This window comes from Natator depressus, chromosome 3, assembly GCF_965152275.1.
Source record: "Natator depressus isolate rNatDep1 chromosome 3, rNatDep2.hap1, whole genome shotgun sequence".
In the NCBI taxonomy this organism is placed as follows: domain Eukaryota; kingdom Metazoa; phylum Chordata; order Testudines; family Cheloniidae; genus Natator; species Natator depressus.
Window position 1 is genome coordinate 56,562,318 of NC_134236.1, and position 20,821 is coordinate 56,583,138.

The 20,821-nt window shown below is 38.5% G+C and overlaps 1 protein-coding gene across 1 annotated transcript in view; it reads left to right on the plus strand.

Moving 5' to 3' along the window:
• The first annotated feature begins 3,298 nt into the window (after window positions 1-3,298).
• COL19A1 (collagen type XIX alpha 1 chain) overlaps window positions 3,299-20,821 on the plus strand; it is a 315,358-nt gene continuing 297,835 nt past the window's right edge. The window contains exons 1-4 of the mRNA XM_074947919.1: window positions 3,299-3,375; window positions 5,509-5,638; window positions 12,027-12,101; window positions 12,659-12,758. Of these exons, the coding sequence (XP_074804020.1) occupies window positions 5,545-5,638; window positions 12,027-12,101; window positions 12,659-12,758 (269 nt within the window). The 5' untranslated portion in view covers window positions 3,299-3,375; window positions 5,509-5,544. The remainder of the gene's footprint in view (window positions 3,376-5,508; window positions 5,639-12,026; window positions 12,102-12,658; window positions 12,759-20,821) is intronic.

A 20,821-nucleotide genomic window follows, 5' to 3' on the forward strand; every position in this document is an offset into this window, starting at 1 on the left:
CTTGTCTGAGTCTAAAAGGTTTAGAAACAGACCATGGTATTGCTTTCCTTTAGCCTTGTAATGGGGAGGTTTATTATTTCTGCCTGAAGGAGGAAATAGCCTGATCATTAAAGGGAGATTTTTATTTATTTTATTAATTTATTTATGTCCATACCAAGCCCAAAGATCTAGTCCAGGATCTTGTTAATTGAGTGGGTGGGTCTGGAAATTACCTGTGAGGAAACTAACATGAAAAGTCTAGATAGGGAGTTTTGATCAATGCTGAAATCTCCTAAAACGATGAGTCCTGTAAACTCTATCACCATGCCAGGCAGTGCCTCTTACCAGTTTCCCTGGCAAGCCTTTGGTGTCTGGGATTTACTAATTAGCAAAAATGTCCAGGTTAGGCTTAAAAGCAAATATACAGCAAACCATCAACCAGAGTATATCTACAATAAATCTATGGAGACTGATGTTTTGACTACACTTCATTCGGAAAATCTGTGGCCCAAATTCTGCTCCCAAACATGAACATGCAACTACTGTTTGAATTCAGAACTATAAAACCTAATCCTGCAGTCATTATTAAGGACTTAATCATGTAGAGTGATTTGCATGGAAGCATATATTGAAGGGTATTCTGCTCTGCTCTATTTGATAGTGTGAAATATCTTCTTTATTTATAACAAATCCAAGTAGTCCTTAAAATTGTACATTGTCCCCTGCTCAAAATTTGGATGAATTTTCTGAATCTTTGGAGGACAAAATTAATTCAAAGGATTTTTTAACTGAATATTTAATTGTAGGTACAAATTTTGTGCTATTTACAAAAGAATCTTTATCTAATTGCCAAAATATTCATTAATTTTATCTTGTGGACACTGAAATCCAGTAAAGTCAAAGACACTCCTGGGTGCAGGCGTCTACGCTAGTGGATTTGAATCCAGTATATTTAGGCTATATGAACAGGACCTAAGCGGGGTTGTAGAACTTCTGTAGATTTTGTAGAAAGAGTAAAGAGAAAATAAAACATATTTTAAATTCATTAATCACAATACATTTCACTAGTACTAGACCTCTACAATAGGGACTTTTATCTTTTACTTTTGTGTTATGGCTTTTAAAATAGTCTCCACACTTCCCGCTCAGAATCACAAAGAGCAAACTGCAGCCAAAACTCTTGTGAGTTGTCCCTTTGCCTTGGAACTGTGCATTTGAATAAGGGCTGCAGTATCAAGTTTTGCCTGCAGGATCAGACCCTTAGCTTCACAACAGTTCTATGAGATAGGGGAGCATTTCCATCTGCATTTTACAGACTGGAAAACTGAAGTCTAGGGATTTGTGACTTTCCCAAAGTCACAAAAGTCTGTAGCAGACCTGAGAACAAAAATTAAATGTCCTGACTCAGTCCTATATTTCAGCCACAAGACTATTTTCTCTTTGTGATTCTGAGCTGGGAAGAGTAGAGACTGTTTTAAAAGTCATGTCAGAAAGATAAAATAAAAGAGTATGAACCATGACTTCAAGTGTGACTTATTTGTTGTCCTGTGCAGTTTTCATGTTGGGTGAAACCAGGAAGTACTGTTGGAAATTTTGTGAGGAAAAATCCAATATAATGAGATTTCTAGTTGATTTTAAGACCAAGTTCAGATAAGTTCCAGATAAACAACTTTTTTGGATGTTTATCCACTCAATATTAAACTATTGAAACCCTTTGAGATTCACTCTTCACAAATCACCACCTCCTCCTCTTGACCTCAAAAACAGATCTACTGGAAAAAGAGAGAACTTTAAATACATTTAAATGAGATGCATTAAAATAAGATCCTGCTCTCCCTACCTTCTATGTATGTACTTGTAATCGTTTTCTTACTCTTTAGCCTTTTATCCTCTGGTTTACATGTCTAAAGGCTACACTGGAAGGCTGTCATGAGCACACTCAGAGGGCCCAAGAAAAGTACAGTTTAGCATATTCAAGTGAGAATCAGTGGCAAGGCTCAGTGTCACCATTTTATCACAGACAGATGATATTACAGTGCAAGAACAGACTGGCTTTTAAATGATGGGCTTAAAAAGGCAAACTAAATACCAGTCATCTGCTGTGCTTTGCAACATCAGTGCCATAAATAGGCGCATTCTCTTGGTTGGTTGGTTGGTTTTAAATTTATGATAAAGTATATAAAATTAATGACATGTGCTCACACTTAAGTGTTAAAAGCCAGTTCCCTGCTGGTGTGTTACTGCTATGCACAGTACTTCATAGCCACTGCTCCACAAACAGAACCCACACACCCTTTCATTCATGCAATCAAACCCAGACAATTTTATTTGTGGAACAGTTTATTATACAAATGAAATAAAATAAAATAAAATAACCTTTTTATATTATTACCAGACTTGGAAGAGATTAGAGTGATTATGCAAAACCCATGACTGTGTTGGTATCTGTCCTGTCTTGCAGGATATTCTGTGCTCACTGAGTGGGAGGGTCACACTGTGTGAGACTAATAAGGACAGAGCTGCATCCCACTCTTTGGAGACTCGCTCCAGCAACTCCTCAGCACTACAGCAGTTTTGTACAGACATTTACTGTGATTCTGGAGGACTTAATAAGTAAAAATTAAAGGTAAGCTGCTCATATTTGTAGTCAATGTTTACACATCACACACACACTCTACTGTATTTATGTGTTCAGCTCACTTTATTGCCAATCGAGTTTATTTCTGATTTTGACTGTACCCTATATATAAATACTATACACAGTATGTTTATATTCTGTTGCCATGCTGGATAACGTACAATATAAATCTGCTCACACTTGTGTAAATATGTTAGTATAGTTATGTCTGTGTGTATATTTGTTTCAATTAAAACTGCTAATCGAAATACTCCCAGTGCATATACTATAGTTAACAAAATGATTAAATGCTGTTACAAATTGGCACAAGGCCAAAATGTGTATATTTTTAAATACTTGTGGATGTACATATAATATGTCTATACACAAAAGCAAATATCTATTAGTCTGTAACGTCCTTCCTAATTGTGGGAGTCTGCTGGTCTAAATGCAGTAAGCTGAAATGGTTTAGTGAAAAGGGGATATGATAAAAGAAAGGACAACCCCTTATTGGGAATTTGCAGGTGCACAGCCCAGAAACTATGTGGATCTAAGGGGCTCTTTGAGTTTTTCTGCGTTGAATCACATTGCTCGTCCATTTCACTGCCAGTCATACTTTTATTTGACTAGAGCTCATACATGCTGTTGAGGCAGAGAGAGAAACTGATCTCCCCTCCCGAGACGGGATCTTCCACCGTGTCCCCTGCAATTCCTACCTGGAGGCAGCAGGCGCTGCCCCTCCCAGCCCCACCTGCCTTTTATTTTTTGTTAGTTTTCTGGTAAGTTTGACCAAGTGTTGCGGCAGCTTCGCTCGTGGCCCCAGCTGAGGCCGGCTTCTCCGGGGGTGCAATTTTCCAGCGGAAAAGCCAGTTAGGATAAATGCAAATCAGCGGGGCCCGCTCCCGTCGGGCATGAGCCCGAGCCGCTGGCGCTGCGCTCTCCTGGCGGGGCCCCAGGAAGGGCTCTGCACGGGGAACCGCGGGGCTGGCCAGCCGTCGGCGGGTGCAGCACCCACAGGCCTCGGGCTAGGGGCACCCCCCACTCAGACATGGGGGCGGCGGACGTGCTCACCCCTGCCTCACGCGCCGCGCTCACCTCTCTGACAGGGATGTGGCCACGGGGGGCGCCCGGGCGGCGCGTGAACAGCCGCGAGGGGTGGGGTCCTGCGCCCCCAGCTTTTGCAGCGGGCGCCGCCGACTCCTTGCCGCGAGCCGGGCTCCGGGAATTACGGTTCCCAGATGCTTTGGCGCGTCTCCGCCTGGCTGGCTGAGCTGCAGGACGCGCCCGCCCGCTGCCGCTCCGGGGAGGGAGGAGTTGGGCTGGGGACAAAGGGCTTCGGACTCGAGAGGTGGGGGACGGGGAGCTGGGGTTGTGACCCTGGGGGTAGTGGTGACTGGGAGCTAACGCTTGAGGCTGGCTGGGGAGGTTGGAGCTGGGCAGAAGTTTGCAAAGACGGCAGGAAAGCAGCGGCTGCTAGGAGTCAAGACCCTACAGGCAGCGCCACTGGTATTGCTACTGCTTCGGGCAAACTGACCAGCACCGTGTGAGGCATTGGCACCTCCCCGGGAGCGAGTGCTCTGGCTTGCCCGCGCTCTAGCAGCTTGGACGTGTTCATGTGCAGAGCAGCAGAGGAATTAAGGATCTGCACATTTCCCCTTTCTGCTGCCCAGTTATCTCAGTGCCTGTCAACTGGTATCTGCGTGTATTTTACTGTCTGTAAAACAAATCAAAATTAATCAGAGAAACTAAATTTCCAAGGCGGGCTGTGTTACAGTCTGGACCGTCATAAACTCGAGTCAATTCTTGCTATTAAGTTCTGACATGTTGATTGTAGAAGTGATTGATCATCTTCTGAAGTAATAAACTAGCGATGACTCAACATACAGAGATAGAGTAGGCATGGTGAGGGAGATAGCGGCATTAGCAATTGGTAACAGTGTTATTTAATTTGTAAGAGCTTTTCAGGATTTGAGAGCCATAGGCTTTCAGCTCTAGTGCACTGAAGTCTTCTTGTAAAGCAGGTGCAGGAACTTACACCATGGTGTTCTTTTGACATATATTCACTTTGTGTTACTGTCTGTACTGCTGACTGACAGAATAACCATGAAGATGAAAATAGTGCAGCACAAAAATAATCATAAATTTCCGGAGCAGACATACCAGCTGTATTTTTTCTTCAGTTCATCTTCATATTACGGGACAACATCACGCTTTCTCTAAGAAAAATATGAATAATAATTTATTGTTGCATTTCACTGTGCTTTGTTAAATCCATACTTTCCTGCTAGTTGTAATTGGTTTAGAAGAAGCCCAGTATTGTGTTTGGAAGACAAAGATATTTTGTTGAACAAGTTTCATTCTTTTTAAATAAGATTTAAACTGCAAATTTAGGTCAGGCTGCCCTAGACACTTGCATATTTTGCAAATAAGAAAAATGTCTCCTATGACCATTTTGTTTTTAAATAAAAGACAAAAAAAAAGCAATGATAAGTTTTCCTCAGTTAATCTGATGATAGCTTCAGCAGTCATTCTGCAGCACTGTGCCACCAAACAGTTAAACTAAAATATCTAAGACTAAAAAGCTAGGAGGGGAAAAAAAAGAAACTGGTCATTCTAATGAATGATAATTTAGTGGCTTGTTTAATAATATCTGAGTTAGTATTACTGTAAATGAATTGCTCATAAAACTAAAAAAGTACCATGAAATACATTTATCACCCAATTCTAAATTCAGATTAGTCTGAAAACTTTTTCAGAGCTTCTTTAACACAGATAAATGATACACATTGTGTAAAACCAATGACTTTCTCTCTTCTTTACAAATAAATTCTTCCTTGTGGTTTTTTTTGTGGGGGACTGGGAAAGGGAGAATAAGAAGATATTGTTCCCATTGTGAGTATTTTTTGTTTCAGATCTGTGGTCATTTTTTCACATGTGTCCGAGGGGAGATGAAGCACATTGGATTCTGCATAATTTGGCTTTGGATAGCAATTCTCTTCCTCCTTCCTGTTTCAATTTATATGGCAGCCACGGACAAGACAGGTACCTCTCTCTCTCTCTTTTTTTTTTTTTTTTTTTTTGTAGCCAAACAGTCAAAAGGCTGAGGACGCGTCTCAATATTGACACAGCTCAACAAATAAATAATGCTGCATAGAAAGTAAATGGACCACATAAGTATATGAAGTTACAGAAGCTCAATCAATTTTAACATCTCTCTTTGAAGAAGTCCGTATCTGATGTATCTAAAGGCAGTGTTTTTGTTTCCTGTAGATAAAGAGGAATATATTTTAGAAGCAGTTTAGCCACTTGCAATTTGCAATGTAGTCCCCTGATATTTTCTGTTTTTAATATTACATATCCAAAAAGAGTCCAGTCCTGGGCTTGAAAAATCTAGAACTCTTTTAAACAAAATCGTATTATTGATTCTGTGTTTTAATCTGAGGAAAGCGTTTTTAAGACCCCCAAAGGCATGCCAACCACCTCAGAGAGGTAGAATAAGGCAGTTCCTTGCCCCTAAATAAACAGAGGAGAGGGGAAAGAGAGATAATACAGTATTCTAGCAAAATGATGACAGTAAAGTTTGGTGCATTACTTCTATGATTCGCCCCTCCTTTCTTGGCTCCCTCTTGCCATCTCTCTCTTATCTAGCTCTCTTGTCTCAAACAACATCCTTCTCCCCATCTCTTGTCCCATTTCTTCTTCTGTAGTCTGTCACTATAACTCACCATCTCTGAGAAATAAATCACTTGTATGCTTGTAAATGGGACCATCTGGTATGATATTGCATCAAATAATGACTTGGAAGTTCCCTGGGGTTGGCCCACATCTCAGTTCCCTTCAGCATGCCTAACATCGCTAACAGAAAAGGTTTTTTTATTTGTTTTTTTTAAAGAAAGATAAACAATTAGGACCTGATTTTCTGAGATGCCTACCCTCTAGAAAACCAGTTGAAGGCAATAGCAGTTGTGTGCTCAGCGCTCCTGAAAATCAGGCCCGAGGTGTTTAAGATTAGTGCCTTGCACAATGGGACTCCAATCCTGATTAAGGCCTTTAAGTGCTACTGGAGTACAAATAATAAATAGTAGTGATAATTGTGATTGGGCAATGTACAAGTAGTACATTGTGGAGAATCTGAGTTTGGGTTCTAAACTCTCTTTTTTGAACTTTTAGAGCAGCAAAAGCTAAGAGCTTTGTATGTATATTATTATCAAACCCTGGGAGGTGGGAGGGTAAACCTCCTCTAATAACCCTTCAGTAATCCCCTCTTGCCATTTGAAGGAGTGTAGTTCGTGGGCACATCCAGCTACCTCATTTGGAGGGTTGAGGAAGGAACACTTTAAAAGGGCTGCAGAAGACGCTCAAATGATCGACATGAATATATGTACAATTTAAATTAAATACATTTGAAAACAAAATGGAGTGCAACTCCCTCTTGTCAGGTAAAAGGCTTTTCAATTAAATGGAAGCCAGTCATAGAAGACTGTTTAGGCCATGAGAGATGGCTGGGACACATGAAAGGACAGACAAATATCTAAACTCCTTACGCTTTTTCTTCTTTCATTTAATCCAAGTGATTCCCTTTTTCTCTCCTCAAGGTCAGTTCATCCTGGATGGTGCTCTTGCTTTTGCTTCTTCCTCTCAAGATTCTTGCATGGCAGCCCTTGCAGTGACACTTCTTTATGGCTGTCCTTTTTCACCATTTGTACTTGTGCCATTTGCCCCTACTCACCTCGCTACTCAAGCTATGCTGTACCAATAGAGTTTGCTTCTCTACAAGTCCCATACTATTTTGCCTCAGGACCCTGACAACCCCTGTAGTATAGTCTAATTGTGCTAGTGTTTTTTGGTGGAAGGCTTTGAAATGGAGGGAGAGTTCCCACTTAAGTTTAATTATAAAAAAATACAGGAAATCAATCATGCAAAAGAAAGGGTAAAGCTACATGTGTGGATTAATATGGTAAGGGGAGAGATTTGTTTTCCATTTAATATTCTGAACGTGTCTTGGAAATGATTTCATTTCATTAGTTAATATTATTGTAATTAAAGAAATGGCAGTGCTGAAAAGAGGAAATGTTAAAGAGTGTGACAGATTACTCTGGGCCTGCTTCAGCCAGTCTTCCTTAGGCCCTGTTGAGTGTGCTGACATCTGTTTGATTCACAGCAGTGATCCCTTTCAGTTTTTGTTTGTGCAGAACTTCTGGTGTACTAACTATTTACTGGAGGGAAGTGATTACTTCTAAAAATAAAATATAATAAATCTAAGGGAGAGGATAGGGTTACCACACTGAAGTTCATGAAGTTCTCCACAGCCATGTGTTTAACCTAAATATACCGAGGAAAAGTTTTCTCCTAATTCTTTTATTTTGTTTATATGGTTGATTTAACTAGTTTTTGATTATTGGGAGCATGTGTTTTCACAATATGGAACTGAGTCAACTCTAGAAAGTTCTAATGTGATCATTTCTAAGTTCTGCTTGAATGCTAATAGTTCTGTCTCATTCTGATTGTCTTGTCCAACTTTTTGCTATGAGTATCCTTTTTGTAACATGGGCTGCTAAGCTTTGTTGTCTGACCTGTGACAAATATGGCATATGAAAGGTTCTGGGCTGCCAACAATACTGGAAAAGACCTGCTGGATTTCCACTGCCTTTGACATGAAGTATGTGATGAAAAATGCTGACTCTAAATTTTGACTCAAACACCACTAATAATTTCAGGGGCACACTCCAATGCAATTTTTTAAGTCTGATATGAAAAAATGCCTCATTATAGATCACAATATATTAATATTAGATAAAAAGATGTTAATACTGTAGTGAATTTATTCATACATTAGGCATTCTCAATGTATAAACTGCCAGACTTGAACTCTTAGGCTGTGTTTACACTAGGATAGCTAGGGGTGTATTCTCCAGCTTGCATACACATATTAGCATGAGTATAAATAGTAGTGTAGTCATGGTAACGTGAGCAATGGCAGAGAAGGCATGGTTTAGCCATGCTGAGTACAAACCCACCTGAAACTGGTGGGTACATACTCATCACAGCTAAGCCATGTCATTGCTGGTGCTGCCATGGCCTGTGCTGTCATGGCTGTGCTACTGTTTGTACTCCATGCTATCTCTCATTAAGCTACTGCTAGTACATGTATGCAAGTTGGGGAATCACACCCATAGCTTGAAGTGTAGATGTAGCCTTATAAATTACTGGGAGTTGAAGTTTGTACTGTATGTCATTAGAAAGTTAATTAATCTTAGACTTGCATTAAAGCTTCAGGTTTTATCTATGATTCACATGTGAGAATATATACATGTAGTATATAGACTTTTTGTAGAGTTGAAAGAATTTTATTGATTTACAAGACTAAACTCAATTAGTAGAACTCATGAATTTCTATAATTTAAGTTCTATACCCATTCTATGGATGGATAGCCTTATGAATTGTATGTACATTACATTTTCAGTGTTCTTTTCAGGTAGCTTTTCCATTACCATTTACTTTACTTTTAATGGAAATCATGGAGTTAAAACTAGACACAAAGCAATGCTCTGCTCGGCTACTTTTACTCTGGTGTAATGTAACTGAGTAGTGAATCAGGCTGTAGTTTTTATGTCCTTGCTGAATGTAAAGAATTGTCTTGTTTTCCTGATTGTTGTCTTTATGTAGTCTCCTTGTCTAATTTAGTTTTCTAACCTCTCTAGTCTGACCCATGACAAAAGTGGTGTATACAAGTGCCAGGATTGTCAGCAATAGTTAAAAATCATGCTGGACCTTTCTTCCTCACTATGAACAGATATTGTATCAGCCTATAAAATTGAAGGCTGTCAGCTTCTTGTATGAAAAAGAATATGTAGGGGAAGCTGTTGCTCTTAACATTCTAATCTCTTGGCTCAGCTGTCTAGGAAAATGTACTATTGAGGTGATGGGGTCATTTTTAGCACAAACTAGAAGAAGAATTGCACTAGTTCTTTCAGTTTTTGTGGGTGTACAGAATACAACCAGCAAAGTAGCATTCATGTGGCCTTAGTATGCTGTGCTTCCTGCCATGACTGTTACGCCTTTGATAAAAATACACCCCCGGTGCATTACATGGTCTTAGGCATCTCAGGAACAACTTCAGTCAGCAGGACAGCAGAGAAATTAAGGCTCAAATCTTCACTTGGACTTAGTGGAGAGGGGCCAGAGCGAGCCAGGTGCAACTCCCTGATCCTCTGCCCTAGTGTAAGTTAAAGCTGCTGGACAGGAGTTATGCTGGTGTCAATTCAGAGTAACTCCCTTCACTGCCACAGAGTTGTTATAGATGTATATTGGTGTAAATGAGAGCAGAATCAGGCCTGTGCGTTTTCTGTCGGTTCAGGGATAAAAATTATCTAATGCGAACATGACTCTATGCTCTAGAGTGTATGTTTCCGCCAGAGTATTAGAAGTACAGTAAGTACATGATAACAGAGAACTCACTACACAATAAATACAACTGAAAATGGGCTTGTATTGCCAACTAGGAGTTTGATGAAAGATTACATATAAACTACTGAGATGGCAACACAAAGACTCTTACAATTCTGCATATTGTCCTGGGAAAAATTGCCTCTAATGTGACTTATTCTTCTTGTTCTTTTGTAGGAACAGTAGAAATAAATATAGTATCTATGTCTTCTTACATATCTATTAATTGATATATTTGAAACAAATCTGCCCGTAAATTACCTTGCTTTCTAATTGTGGGCTGTAGTTTAGACAAACGAAACAGGGTTTTTGACAGAATCTGATGCATATTACGGCCTTCACCCAATCTATGTTTAAACATTTCTGAAATGAAGATGACATTGGTTTCATTAATCATTTTGTGAGGTAATAATTTTTTTATCTAAATTATATCTTCCAGCTATAAATTTACTAGTTACTTCAAATTAGCCACTTAAGCTAATTGTAAAGATGTGATACTGTTATACATTGAGTTGAATTCAAGATTTTTGGGGAAGAATGTATTTTCTGTATTATTACAGAGTCAGTGTTATATTGCAGGCATTTTACAATTACAAGTGTAACCATTTTCCGGGTCAACTTTCAGTCTCCAACATATTTGGAAATCCTTTAAATATAGACTATTTCTAGGTTAGTGCTAGTTAATTCCTCCTCTCTTTTCACTGAATGGATACATTGGAAAGCTCAGTGTCCTCCATTGCTGAAACTTCAGGCTTATTTTGGCAATCTTTTCTGGGCACTTCAACTCAAGACAGGATTGCATGCCAACAGAGTTTCTGGACAAAATCCTGCTTTCCTTCCCTCTAGTAGTTCCAATAGACTTCAGTGGGACTATTTTAATGAGTTTGGTAAAAAGATACAGCCCTGTTTTAACATGCACAAAATTGACCTTAGTCTTTATCCACTTCTTGAAAAAGTGTGTGTGTGTGTGTGTGTGTGTCTTTACTGAAGCATAAAACTGCTGCAGCATGATAAATGTTGGGTTAAGCTTCACGGATATTAGATTTTAAGGTTTTGGAAATGTAGGAGTCCATATATAGGCCCTCATACTTAAATACTACTTACTAGAGACAAGCTAGTAAGAAGGGTTATTACTTAAAAGTTTTTAATATACTTCCTCAAATTGTTAAACTAATTTACCCTATTTTATTATGATTTCAGCTGTTAAATGTATCCGCTCTGTTAGACTTTGCCTCTGCATGTGTACTATATTACAAATATTAGAATACTGTGCTTGTTTGTTTCTAGTAAACACATCAATGCATAGTTAAAACAATCCCTAATGCAAAGCTGCTTAATTTGTAACAGTCTTTTAAAGAGACAAGCAATGAGATATTGTTTATATAATATGACAATATCCTTATTAATCCACATTTTGAGATTATTTTCTACACTGCAAATAACATTTAACTGTTGCTAGGGTAATCCATCATATACTTATAACTTTTATTGTTGTATCTTCATAATAGCATCTGCTGTAAAATCTTCTTTTTTTCAAAGTTTACTGTACACATAACCTCCCCTCACCCCTAGCAAGCATATGGTGTCCTGTTTTATGGTGTTCTTGACTGGGGAAAAAAAGTTGTAAGAATGTAATATTATTTCCCATAGTGGTTGAATAGTTAATATGTGCTTGCTTTAATCACAAATGATTGAATTAAAACATGATTACATCTTATCTGTTTATAATTATAGTATTAAGAGAATATTTTGTACACTAAAATGTAATTACTGTTGTTTTAATATGGTAGTTTGGTTTATTTCATAATCCTAAATATAAAGAAACAAGAAGGAATATTAGTAGTAATCTAATTACATTGAAAATTGAACTCTGTTCATGTTGCCTTGCAATTCACTGTTTATTACACATGACAATAATTTTGTCTGATTTATTTTTTATTTGCTAATGTTTGATGGGAGCTGTTATACTGTATTCTTTTGTAGTTAAAGTGTGTCCTATAATGAGACCAGATGGACATCAGCGTAGACATATCTACAAAGAAAATCTTGATGTTTCAGGTAGGTGATTTCTTTAACACAAAAGATAGAGCATCTAAAATTTACAAACCCTGGGTGAAATCCTGGCCCCACTGAAGCTGGCTTTAACTGTAAAGAGACAATAAAGCATTTTAAATTAAAGCTGTCTTTAATATTAGAAAAATTGTTTTTATTAAAATTAGAATAAATTTCTGTAATTTTCTGGCTTAAGTTCTATACATATACATTGTTTTTTTTAATTCTTACTTGTAAAATTAGTCTGGATTTGACATTCACTTCTCAGACTTACTGTAGATCTGCAGCATAGTTATTCTCATTAGTTCAGATGGTAAAAGAAAACAGCCAATGCATTCCTCAGAGGTTGAAAAGTCAAGAGCTGAGGGAATTTCACACTCATATCCCTTCCTATGAGAAAATGCAAACTGGAAATTTCTGTGACCTAAAGCATTGGGATTTGAAATAGCCTGTCAGTCTATAGACTAGAAAAGCATCAAGCATACTAAAAATCAATACTTTCCCCAGGCTTTAAAATTGCATTAAACAAAGAGTAGACTAAATTAATATATCACATTTCACAGGTTTTGATCTAGCAGAAAGCTTTTCTCTGAGACAGGCATCTTGTGGAGGTGAAAAAACCTGTTTTAAACTGGGAAGCACACCTCTTATCAGAGACACTCGGTAAGTAAAACAATACTTTATCCCTAAATATCTTTAACAGAATCCAAGCTAAATACTAGGTACCGACTAATATATTAAGCAGTGTATTCAGATAATGCCACAGAAAGATGTATATTAGGACTGTCAATTAGTCACAGTTAATTCATGCAATTAACTAAAAAAAAATTAATCGTGATTAATCACAGTTTTAATCGCATTGTTAATAAAATAACAATTGAAATGTATTAAATATTTTGGGTGTTTTTCTACATTTTTAAATATATTGATTCCAATTACAACACAGAATACAAAGTGTACACTGCTCACAGTATATTATTTTTATTACACTGTAATTTTATTGCACTGTAAAAATGATAAAAGAAACAGTATTTTTCAATTCAACTCATACAAATACTGTAGTGCAATCTCTTTATAATGAAAGTGCAACTTACAAATGCAGATTTTTTTTTTTTGGTTATATAACTGCACTCAAAAACCAAACAATGCAAAACTTTAGAGCCTACAAATGCAAAACTTTAGGTCCTACTTCTCATTCAGCCAGTTGCTAAGACAAACAAGTTTGTTTATATTTACGGGAGATAATGCTGCCCACTTCTTATTTACAGTGTCACCAGAAAGTGAGAAAAAGCATTCGCATAGGACTTCTGTAGCCGGCATGGTAAGGTATTTACGTGCCAGATATGCTAAACATTCGTATTCCCCTTCATGCTTCAGCCACCATTCCAGAGGACATGCGTCCATGCTGATGACGCTGGTTTAAAAAAAAATGCATTAATTAAATTTGTGACTGAACTCCTTGGGGGAGAACTGCGTCTCCGGCTCTATTTTACCTGCATTCTGCCATATATTTCATGTTCTAGTAGTCTTGGATGATGACTCGGCAAGTTTTTCATTTTAAGAAAACTTACACTGCAGATTTGACAAAACACAAAGAAGGTACTAATGTGAGATTTCTAAAGATAGCTACAGCACTTGACCCAAGGTTTAAGAATCTGAAGTGCCTTCCAAAATCTGAGAAGGATGAGGTGTGGAGCATGCTTTCAGAAGTCTTAAAAGAGCAACACTCAGATGTGGAAACTACAAAACCCGAACCACCAAAAAAAGAAAATTAACCTGAGTCAGATGCCACCAGCAAAAGATGGTGAAAATGAACATGTATCGGTCCGCACTGCTTTGGGTTGTTGTTATTGAGCAGAACCCGTCATCAGCATAGACGCATGTCCTCTGGAATGGTGGTTGAAGCGTGAAGGGACATATGAATCTTTAGCATCTGGCAAGTAAAGATCTTGCAATGCCAGCTACAATAGTGCCATGAGAACGCATGTTCTCATTTTCTGGTGACATTGTGAACAAGAAGCGGGCAGTATTATCTCCTGTAAATGTAAACAAACTTGTTTGAGCGATTGGCTGAACAGAAATAGGACTGAGTGGACTTGTAGACTCTTAAGTTTTACACTGTTTTATTTTCAAATGCAGGGGGTTTTTTGTACATAATTCTACATGATAACTTTCATGATAAAGAGATTGCACTACAGTACTTATATTAGGTGAATTGAAAAACACTATTTCTTTTGTTTTTTTTACAGTGCAAATATTTGTAATAAAAAATAAAGTGAGCACTGTACACTTTGTATTCTGTGTTAAAATTGAAATCAATATATTTGAAAATGTAGAAAACATCAAAAATATTTAAATAAATGGTACTCTGTTATTGTTTAACTGTGTGATTAATCGCTTGACAGCCCTAATATATATGTTAGCCTTTAGATGTTTTCATTTGTAACAATCTTTCCATTCAGAAACTGTAGTTATTAAAGTTTTACCTCATCTTGATTGCAGAGACCAAACAGATGAAAATTGAATTAAATGTATGCTACTCCTTAGTATTCCATAGTGCTGGTATTGAAGTTATTTCTCTTTCTCTAATGAGGAAGTTTACTTTTTACCACCCTGATCCAGTGCTCACTGAAGTTAATGGTAGTCTTTCCACTGACTTCTGTGGATGTTCGGTCTGGCCCTATATGGATTAAAATTAGTCTGAGTTGCAAATAAAATACTGATTCTATAGTCTTTCCTCAGATAAAATTCTCCTTGAATTCATACCTGTTTCTTTCCTCATTTTTCTTAGTTTGTCCTTCCTTCTTTCTGCTTTTTTTTTTTTTTTTAATGTTCTTTTTGGACTCATCTTGGTCTGACTCTTTCTTCACACTTCTTTTTTTTTTTCTGCGTATACTTTCCAGGGGTGGAGTTAATTTGTATGCGAGTTTCTTATCTACCTCCAGCAGCTCCCAGTTGCTTCTTCTACTGGCTTCATTTCCTGCTTCTTGTACTCTATTCTTACCACAGTACATGCTTCAAAGAGCGAATAATGGATTTTTCACTTTACTGGCAATTCCAAACAATAACAAACTCTTTCATTTCTGGTTGAACAGAACACAACATTTTTTGGCAAATAAAAGTTGAAAATATTTGGAGTGGAGTTGAAAAGAAAAGTTTCATTTTGACCTAACCTGAAATTTTTCATTTAGATTTTAGGCACTCTTACAAAAAGGACTAGATTGATAAAATGCCAGATGGGAGGAGAGAAGCAGATATATAACTTTTAGCCAAGTGAATAGGATACTTTTTCAGGGGTGTAGGAGACCCAGGTTCAATTCAGCCTCTGCCTGATGAGGAGAAACTAATTGAACTTGGTCCTGCCGCATTGTAGGAGAGTGTCCTAACCACTGGGCTATGGTATATTCTGGTTTCTCTCTCCTATTGAAGCTGTTGCACTGTGAATAATTAGTTAAATACTATCTGGAACAGGGACATGAACTTGGGTCTCCTACATCCTAGGTGAATTGTCATTCTTGCTCTCTGTGGCTTGATTATGACTATTTATTGTCATTCACAGTAGCAGTTCATAGTCATTCATAATAAGGACGAAGAGTCATTAGGCCAGAGAGAGGAAAGAGAGTGAGAATGAGTCTGTAGCTTCCTCCCTTCTTCCCTCACCCCTCCACTTCCTGGCATTTTGCTTTTGTAAAAATGCCGAAAATTAAAATAAGTTTCAGATCAGGTTTAAACAAAACATTTTTGTTTCAATATTATTGAAACACTTAGAATTGTTCTTTGTTCTGTCTTAATTATTCAGCTAAGTTGACACAAATTTATGAATAATTTCAGGTTGGCAGAAACCACATTTTTCAGCAAATAAACTATTTGCCAAAAAAAAGGTCATCCAGCTCATTTTATATACTAATTATTCTAAACATCAGAAGAATAATATCCTTCTTGGCTATGGAACCATCCTATAGAATTCTATAGCAGATGTATGGTGATCACATTCTATAAAGTGATTTTAAATAAACCTGCAGGAAGAATATCACGTTCTATTCTGTTCTGTAGGACCTTTCCATAAGGTTGGTGATAGTGTTAGTAGATTTCAGCGGAAGTTCTCCCACTCCCAAGGTGCCTGACCAGTGCTTTCCATACCGCTTCTGTCCCCAGCTGCCCTTTACAGCTTCCTTACACTCGCTCTGCTACACTGAGTGAAGGAACAGCCAGAACTGGAAGCAGTGAAATGAAGGGAAACAGGATGATAGCTACTGGTTGATGCTCAGCAGGTCCTAGTATTTGGAGGGCAAAGTTGCCTAAAGAATCTGTCAGCGTTATTTTTCTTGCTTGCCTCCTTTCAGTTTGCTGGTCAGGGAAGAGCTCATTTAAGCCTCTGGGATGAAGATGGGGAAGCCCAGCTGTGGTGTTGGTTTTTTTTTGTTTGTTTGTTTTTCTCCTCTTCCCCTCTCCTCTGCCTTCAACCCTGTTTTAGGCCATGGATAATGAACTCAAGTGAAGGGTGAGCCCAGACACGAGAGAGGATGGCTGTGCAGGCCTGTACTGCTTTTAGCTTTACATATTTAAAAAGAAAAGTAGGCTTTTCTGTCCAATCCCTCTGTCCATTGTATCCAACTACAATAGATGTGCAATTTAGGCTGATGTGACTGCTGGAATTATTAGCACTGAAATACTTAAGAATGTTGACATTTTAATATAATTAGGCTGGAGAGTTATTATCTTATTGATATTAATAGGGACAGGTCAAGACTTTCAGAGAATTTGTTTTTCAGCCTATCTGCATGGTGAGGAAGGATCACAGGTTCACATTCAGATATATCTCCATAATCAGAGAAAAGCTTGGAACACTTTTAAAATGAAAATTTAAACTTTGCAGAATTTCAGACTGATGTGGGGGAATATCAGATGGGCTCCTCCTGGTATGCGGGCTGGGACTTTGAAGTCTATGGTTTAATGTAAATTATGATTTCTCAGGGGAATCAACTTTTCTGTTGATTATTACCTCCATTTTGTAGCAAAATGCAAAACATAACACAATTTACTTTTTCTACTTTTTGTTAAATGTATAATATTTCTCAGGTTTTCTGCTAAAACAGCTTGTTTGAAGCCTTTCAGTACTTTCAGATATTTTTTCTAAACACTTGAGCTGCTTTTTAGAAAGAGAAATTTCATAAATTAATTTGAAAGGATGACTGACAGTAAGGAGAGTAAAGTCACTGTAATTTGATATGATGGGATTATAAAGAAAGCTGGTCGGGAACACAGATACCTGCCACCAGAAATACTTTATCTCAGTTGCCCAGCCACAGTGTCTTTAATACATTCTTTTTCATTAAATCGCCTTCTTTTACATTGTGTCAGATTATGTAGTTCCAGACATCTCAGTTTAATCAGATGCAACACGACTTACATGTTCATCCCATCTGATAGGATATGTAAATAGATCTGGTATGCTGTGAGTAGCAGAACACTGGTACCCATACTACAGGAAACTAGAAGGTATCTGATTAAGCTGACTAGCAAATGTCAAGATCTCCACTTACATTTGACTCATTCAGCTACAGTGTGGGTAATAAGCTATGCTTTCCACTGTTCTTGCGTGATGCCATTTGGGTTTTTTCAATTGCTCTGGAATAAAGCCACAGCTATTTATATGTTTGTAAATAAGTTGCTGTCAGGGCGTTTACTGCCCCACACTAGGGCACCTCCTTGTGGCTTATCTGGGGATTAGCTGTCAATGAGTCTGACCCCCGCTTCTTCGGTTGCTTACTCCATGGTCGGTCTGTCTGCCTCTGGACTCAGGGTACTCCCTTTTTGCTACGTGGCTCTTCAGCCAGGTCACTATAGTCCTCCCCTTCCAGGTAACAAAGACCCAGTGGCCATACAGTCCATTTAAACTCTCAGCAGTCTTCCAATCCACTTCCCAATCTGTGCCAATTTCCCAGTGGTTGGCAGGGTAACCCAAGCCTGCCCACTACTCTGGGTTCCAGCCCAGGGATCCTATGCCCAGCAACTATGGTCTGCTCAACCTCAGACCTTGTTGCTGTGCCCCTGGGTTCTTTCCTACCTTTTTCTTCCCTATCTTCTTGCCCACCTCTGGGTTACCAGTGGAGTTTCTTCCCCTCCTCCCCCTTTTGGCTTTTTGCCAGAGTCTGTAGTCCAAGACAGAATCCCAGGGGCTTTTCTCACTCTAGAACTCTTCCTTATACTTAACCAAGTCCCCTCTTCTCTAGGGAGTGACTGTAGAGCTCCTCCCTGATGCCTCTCTTACCACCAACTTCCTCTTTATAGGCCTACCCCAGCTCCTCCAACAGCTCATTATACTGAGTTTGGGGTATTTCCTGTACCTGTATCTCTTATGTTCAAGACATTTTAAAGGGTAAAGATTGTCACCAGTGACAGGAGGCTACTGTGCACAGCTTATGTTTTATACTGCATAGAAAGAATAACAATTTGATTATATTTATGTAAGTCCCTTGTTAATGGTTACTACAAGTAGATGGTGAAGTTTTAAATTAAAATACTATAAGTCAGATGCTGCAGTCCTTACCGGATATTATGTTCATTGGGAGTTATTCCTGAGTAAGACGTTTGGGATTTGGCCTCTAGACACTAAACAAAATGCACAGTATGTGACAATCTGATTCTAGTCATCATAATCTTATAAAATATATTGTTTCATTCTGTTTTAATAAATATAAATAATGGAGAGGTATTTCAGTAGGTATGGTTTAATGAGGTTGTAAAGGAAGTGAACAAGCTAGTTACTTTGCTAGTGTGAGAGGAGCTGAAATACTGTTTATGAAGGTAAATCTCCAGACACAGGAAAAAGTTGTCACCAAGTTTTGGTTACTTTTTGCCTCAAAAGTCTGCAGAGTAGTATTGGCTATTCAGGAGTTTCAGAAGCACGGTTGGAAAGCTGAGAGTAAGCATATAAATGGCCACAACTACAGTGTGTCCCATTGAGAGGGCAACATTTGGATGTTTCACAATTCTTTAACACTCTTAAGTATAGGAAATACTGCAGGATCTCAGATACCATAATGTGGTAAATGGATTAATATTTACTACTTCAAAGTGATCAGTGTGTGTGAAATTGTATCCTAGGTATTAGATTCATTGTCAGCTTTCCTGTGGTCTAGGAGCATATTCCTTGCTTCAGATGCAAATTCGGACTCACTGTCTCTGATATTCCCTTTGTAGGGAAGATTCATTGAGATGGTGGTAGCAAGGAAACTTTCTGAATTTGATAACCTTAGATTTCCTCACTCCCTTTCTGTCTGCCTTTAGATAAGGGTATGCATTAATTGCTTTGGCTGATGATCTCCAAGCACTGGACAAAAGCCAGGTGACCAAGCTAACTCTTTTAGATCTGTCAGCAGTTTTTTCTATGGTTTGCCATGAGGGGTTTATTGACTGTACTGCAGCCCCTAGTTGTCCTAAGGTGGACAGTGTCAGACTGGGGTTTTCATTTTTTTTTTCTTTCTGAAGGTACGTTGGTTGTCCAAAACCATTCTCTGTTCCTCTTCCTTTGGGATCTCTTGTCAGGGGAGCTGCTGGGGTATTTTGTTACCATTTCCCTATAATGAGTATGCAAAGCCACTGGGGAAAGCGGTGATATTACTGGTAGCAACTCAGCCCAAGTATGCTGTCTGTTTCTCATTTTCCTCAAACTTGAATGATTCTCTGTCTCTCTGCTTTTCCATTGCCTGTCTTAGATTGGGATTTACATTAGAGTGGCATGAAACTCGAGACAAGAAAGGGATGATTCTAGTGGGTTGTTGAAAGGCTCTGGAATACATGAGACTGGTCATACTGGGTCAGACCAAAGGTCCATCTAGCCCAGTATCCGGTTTTCCAACACTGGCCAATGCCAGGTGCCCACAGGTTGACTGGGTGTTGTGTGAAAAAATACTTCCTTTTTGTTTTTCTTTAAACCTGATGCCTATTAATTTCATTTGGTGACCCCCTAGTTCTTGTGTTATGAGAAAGAGTAAATAACACTTCCTTATTTACTTTCTCCAGCAGAGGTGGTTACTGTTGCCATAACTGAGTCGGTTTTCTGTTTTAATCTAAGCCTGAAATTTGGGAATGCATTGTGGCTCCTAATGGCACTTAGAAATACTGATCTAAATGGTATAGGTGACTAAGTATTTTCTCATCTGTTTCTAGTAAAACATTTGCAACCATTTATCTCTGATCTGGCCCTAGCCAGAGTGATTCGTGCCCTTTCTTAATGCTAGGCTGTAATGTACTGTATATTGAAATATTGTTAGCTCTTTTTATGGTTCCCTAATATTCAGGGTCTTGTGGTTAGTTTGTTAGGAGGAAAAATTGATAACTGGTATTTAATGGACTCCCTTTCCCCCACCCCCCAAGAATATACATAGTCATGATTCCCAGAACACAGCATGATAAAAGCAACAGTTGCTGACAGCTCCAAGCCTCTTTCCAGCCAGCACTCTGCCCCCAAAATCTCCCTCTCATGGATTTCTCACAGAGTCACGCTGAGCAAGTGCTTCTCTGTGTCTGTCTGTCTGTGAGCAGAAGTATACTCTCTCTCTCACACACACACCAAAACAATAACCAACCCACTCTGTATGCATTCAGATCCCAGCAAATAACCCCGACCACCTACTTCAGCTTTTGATCATCCTTGCATGTGGCTTCTGTTTTGGATGGTGGCTCCCATTGTTTCAGCCATCTTACACTCTTTAGAAATGACA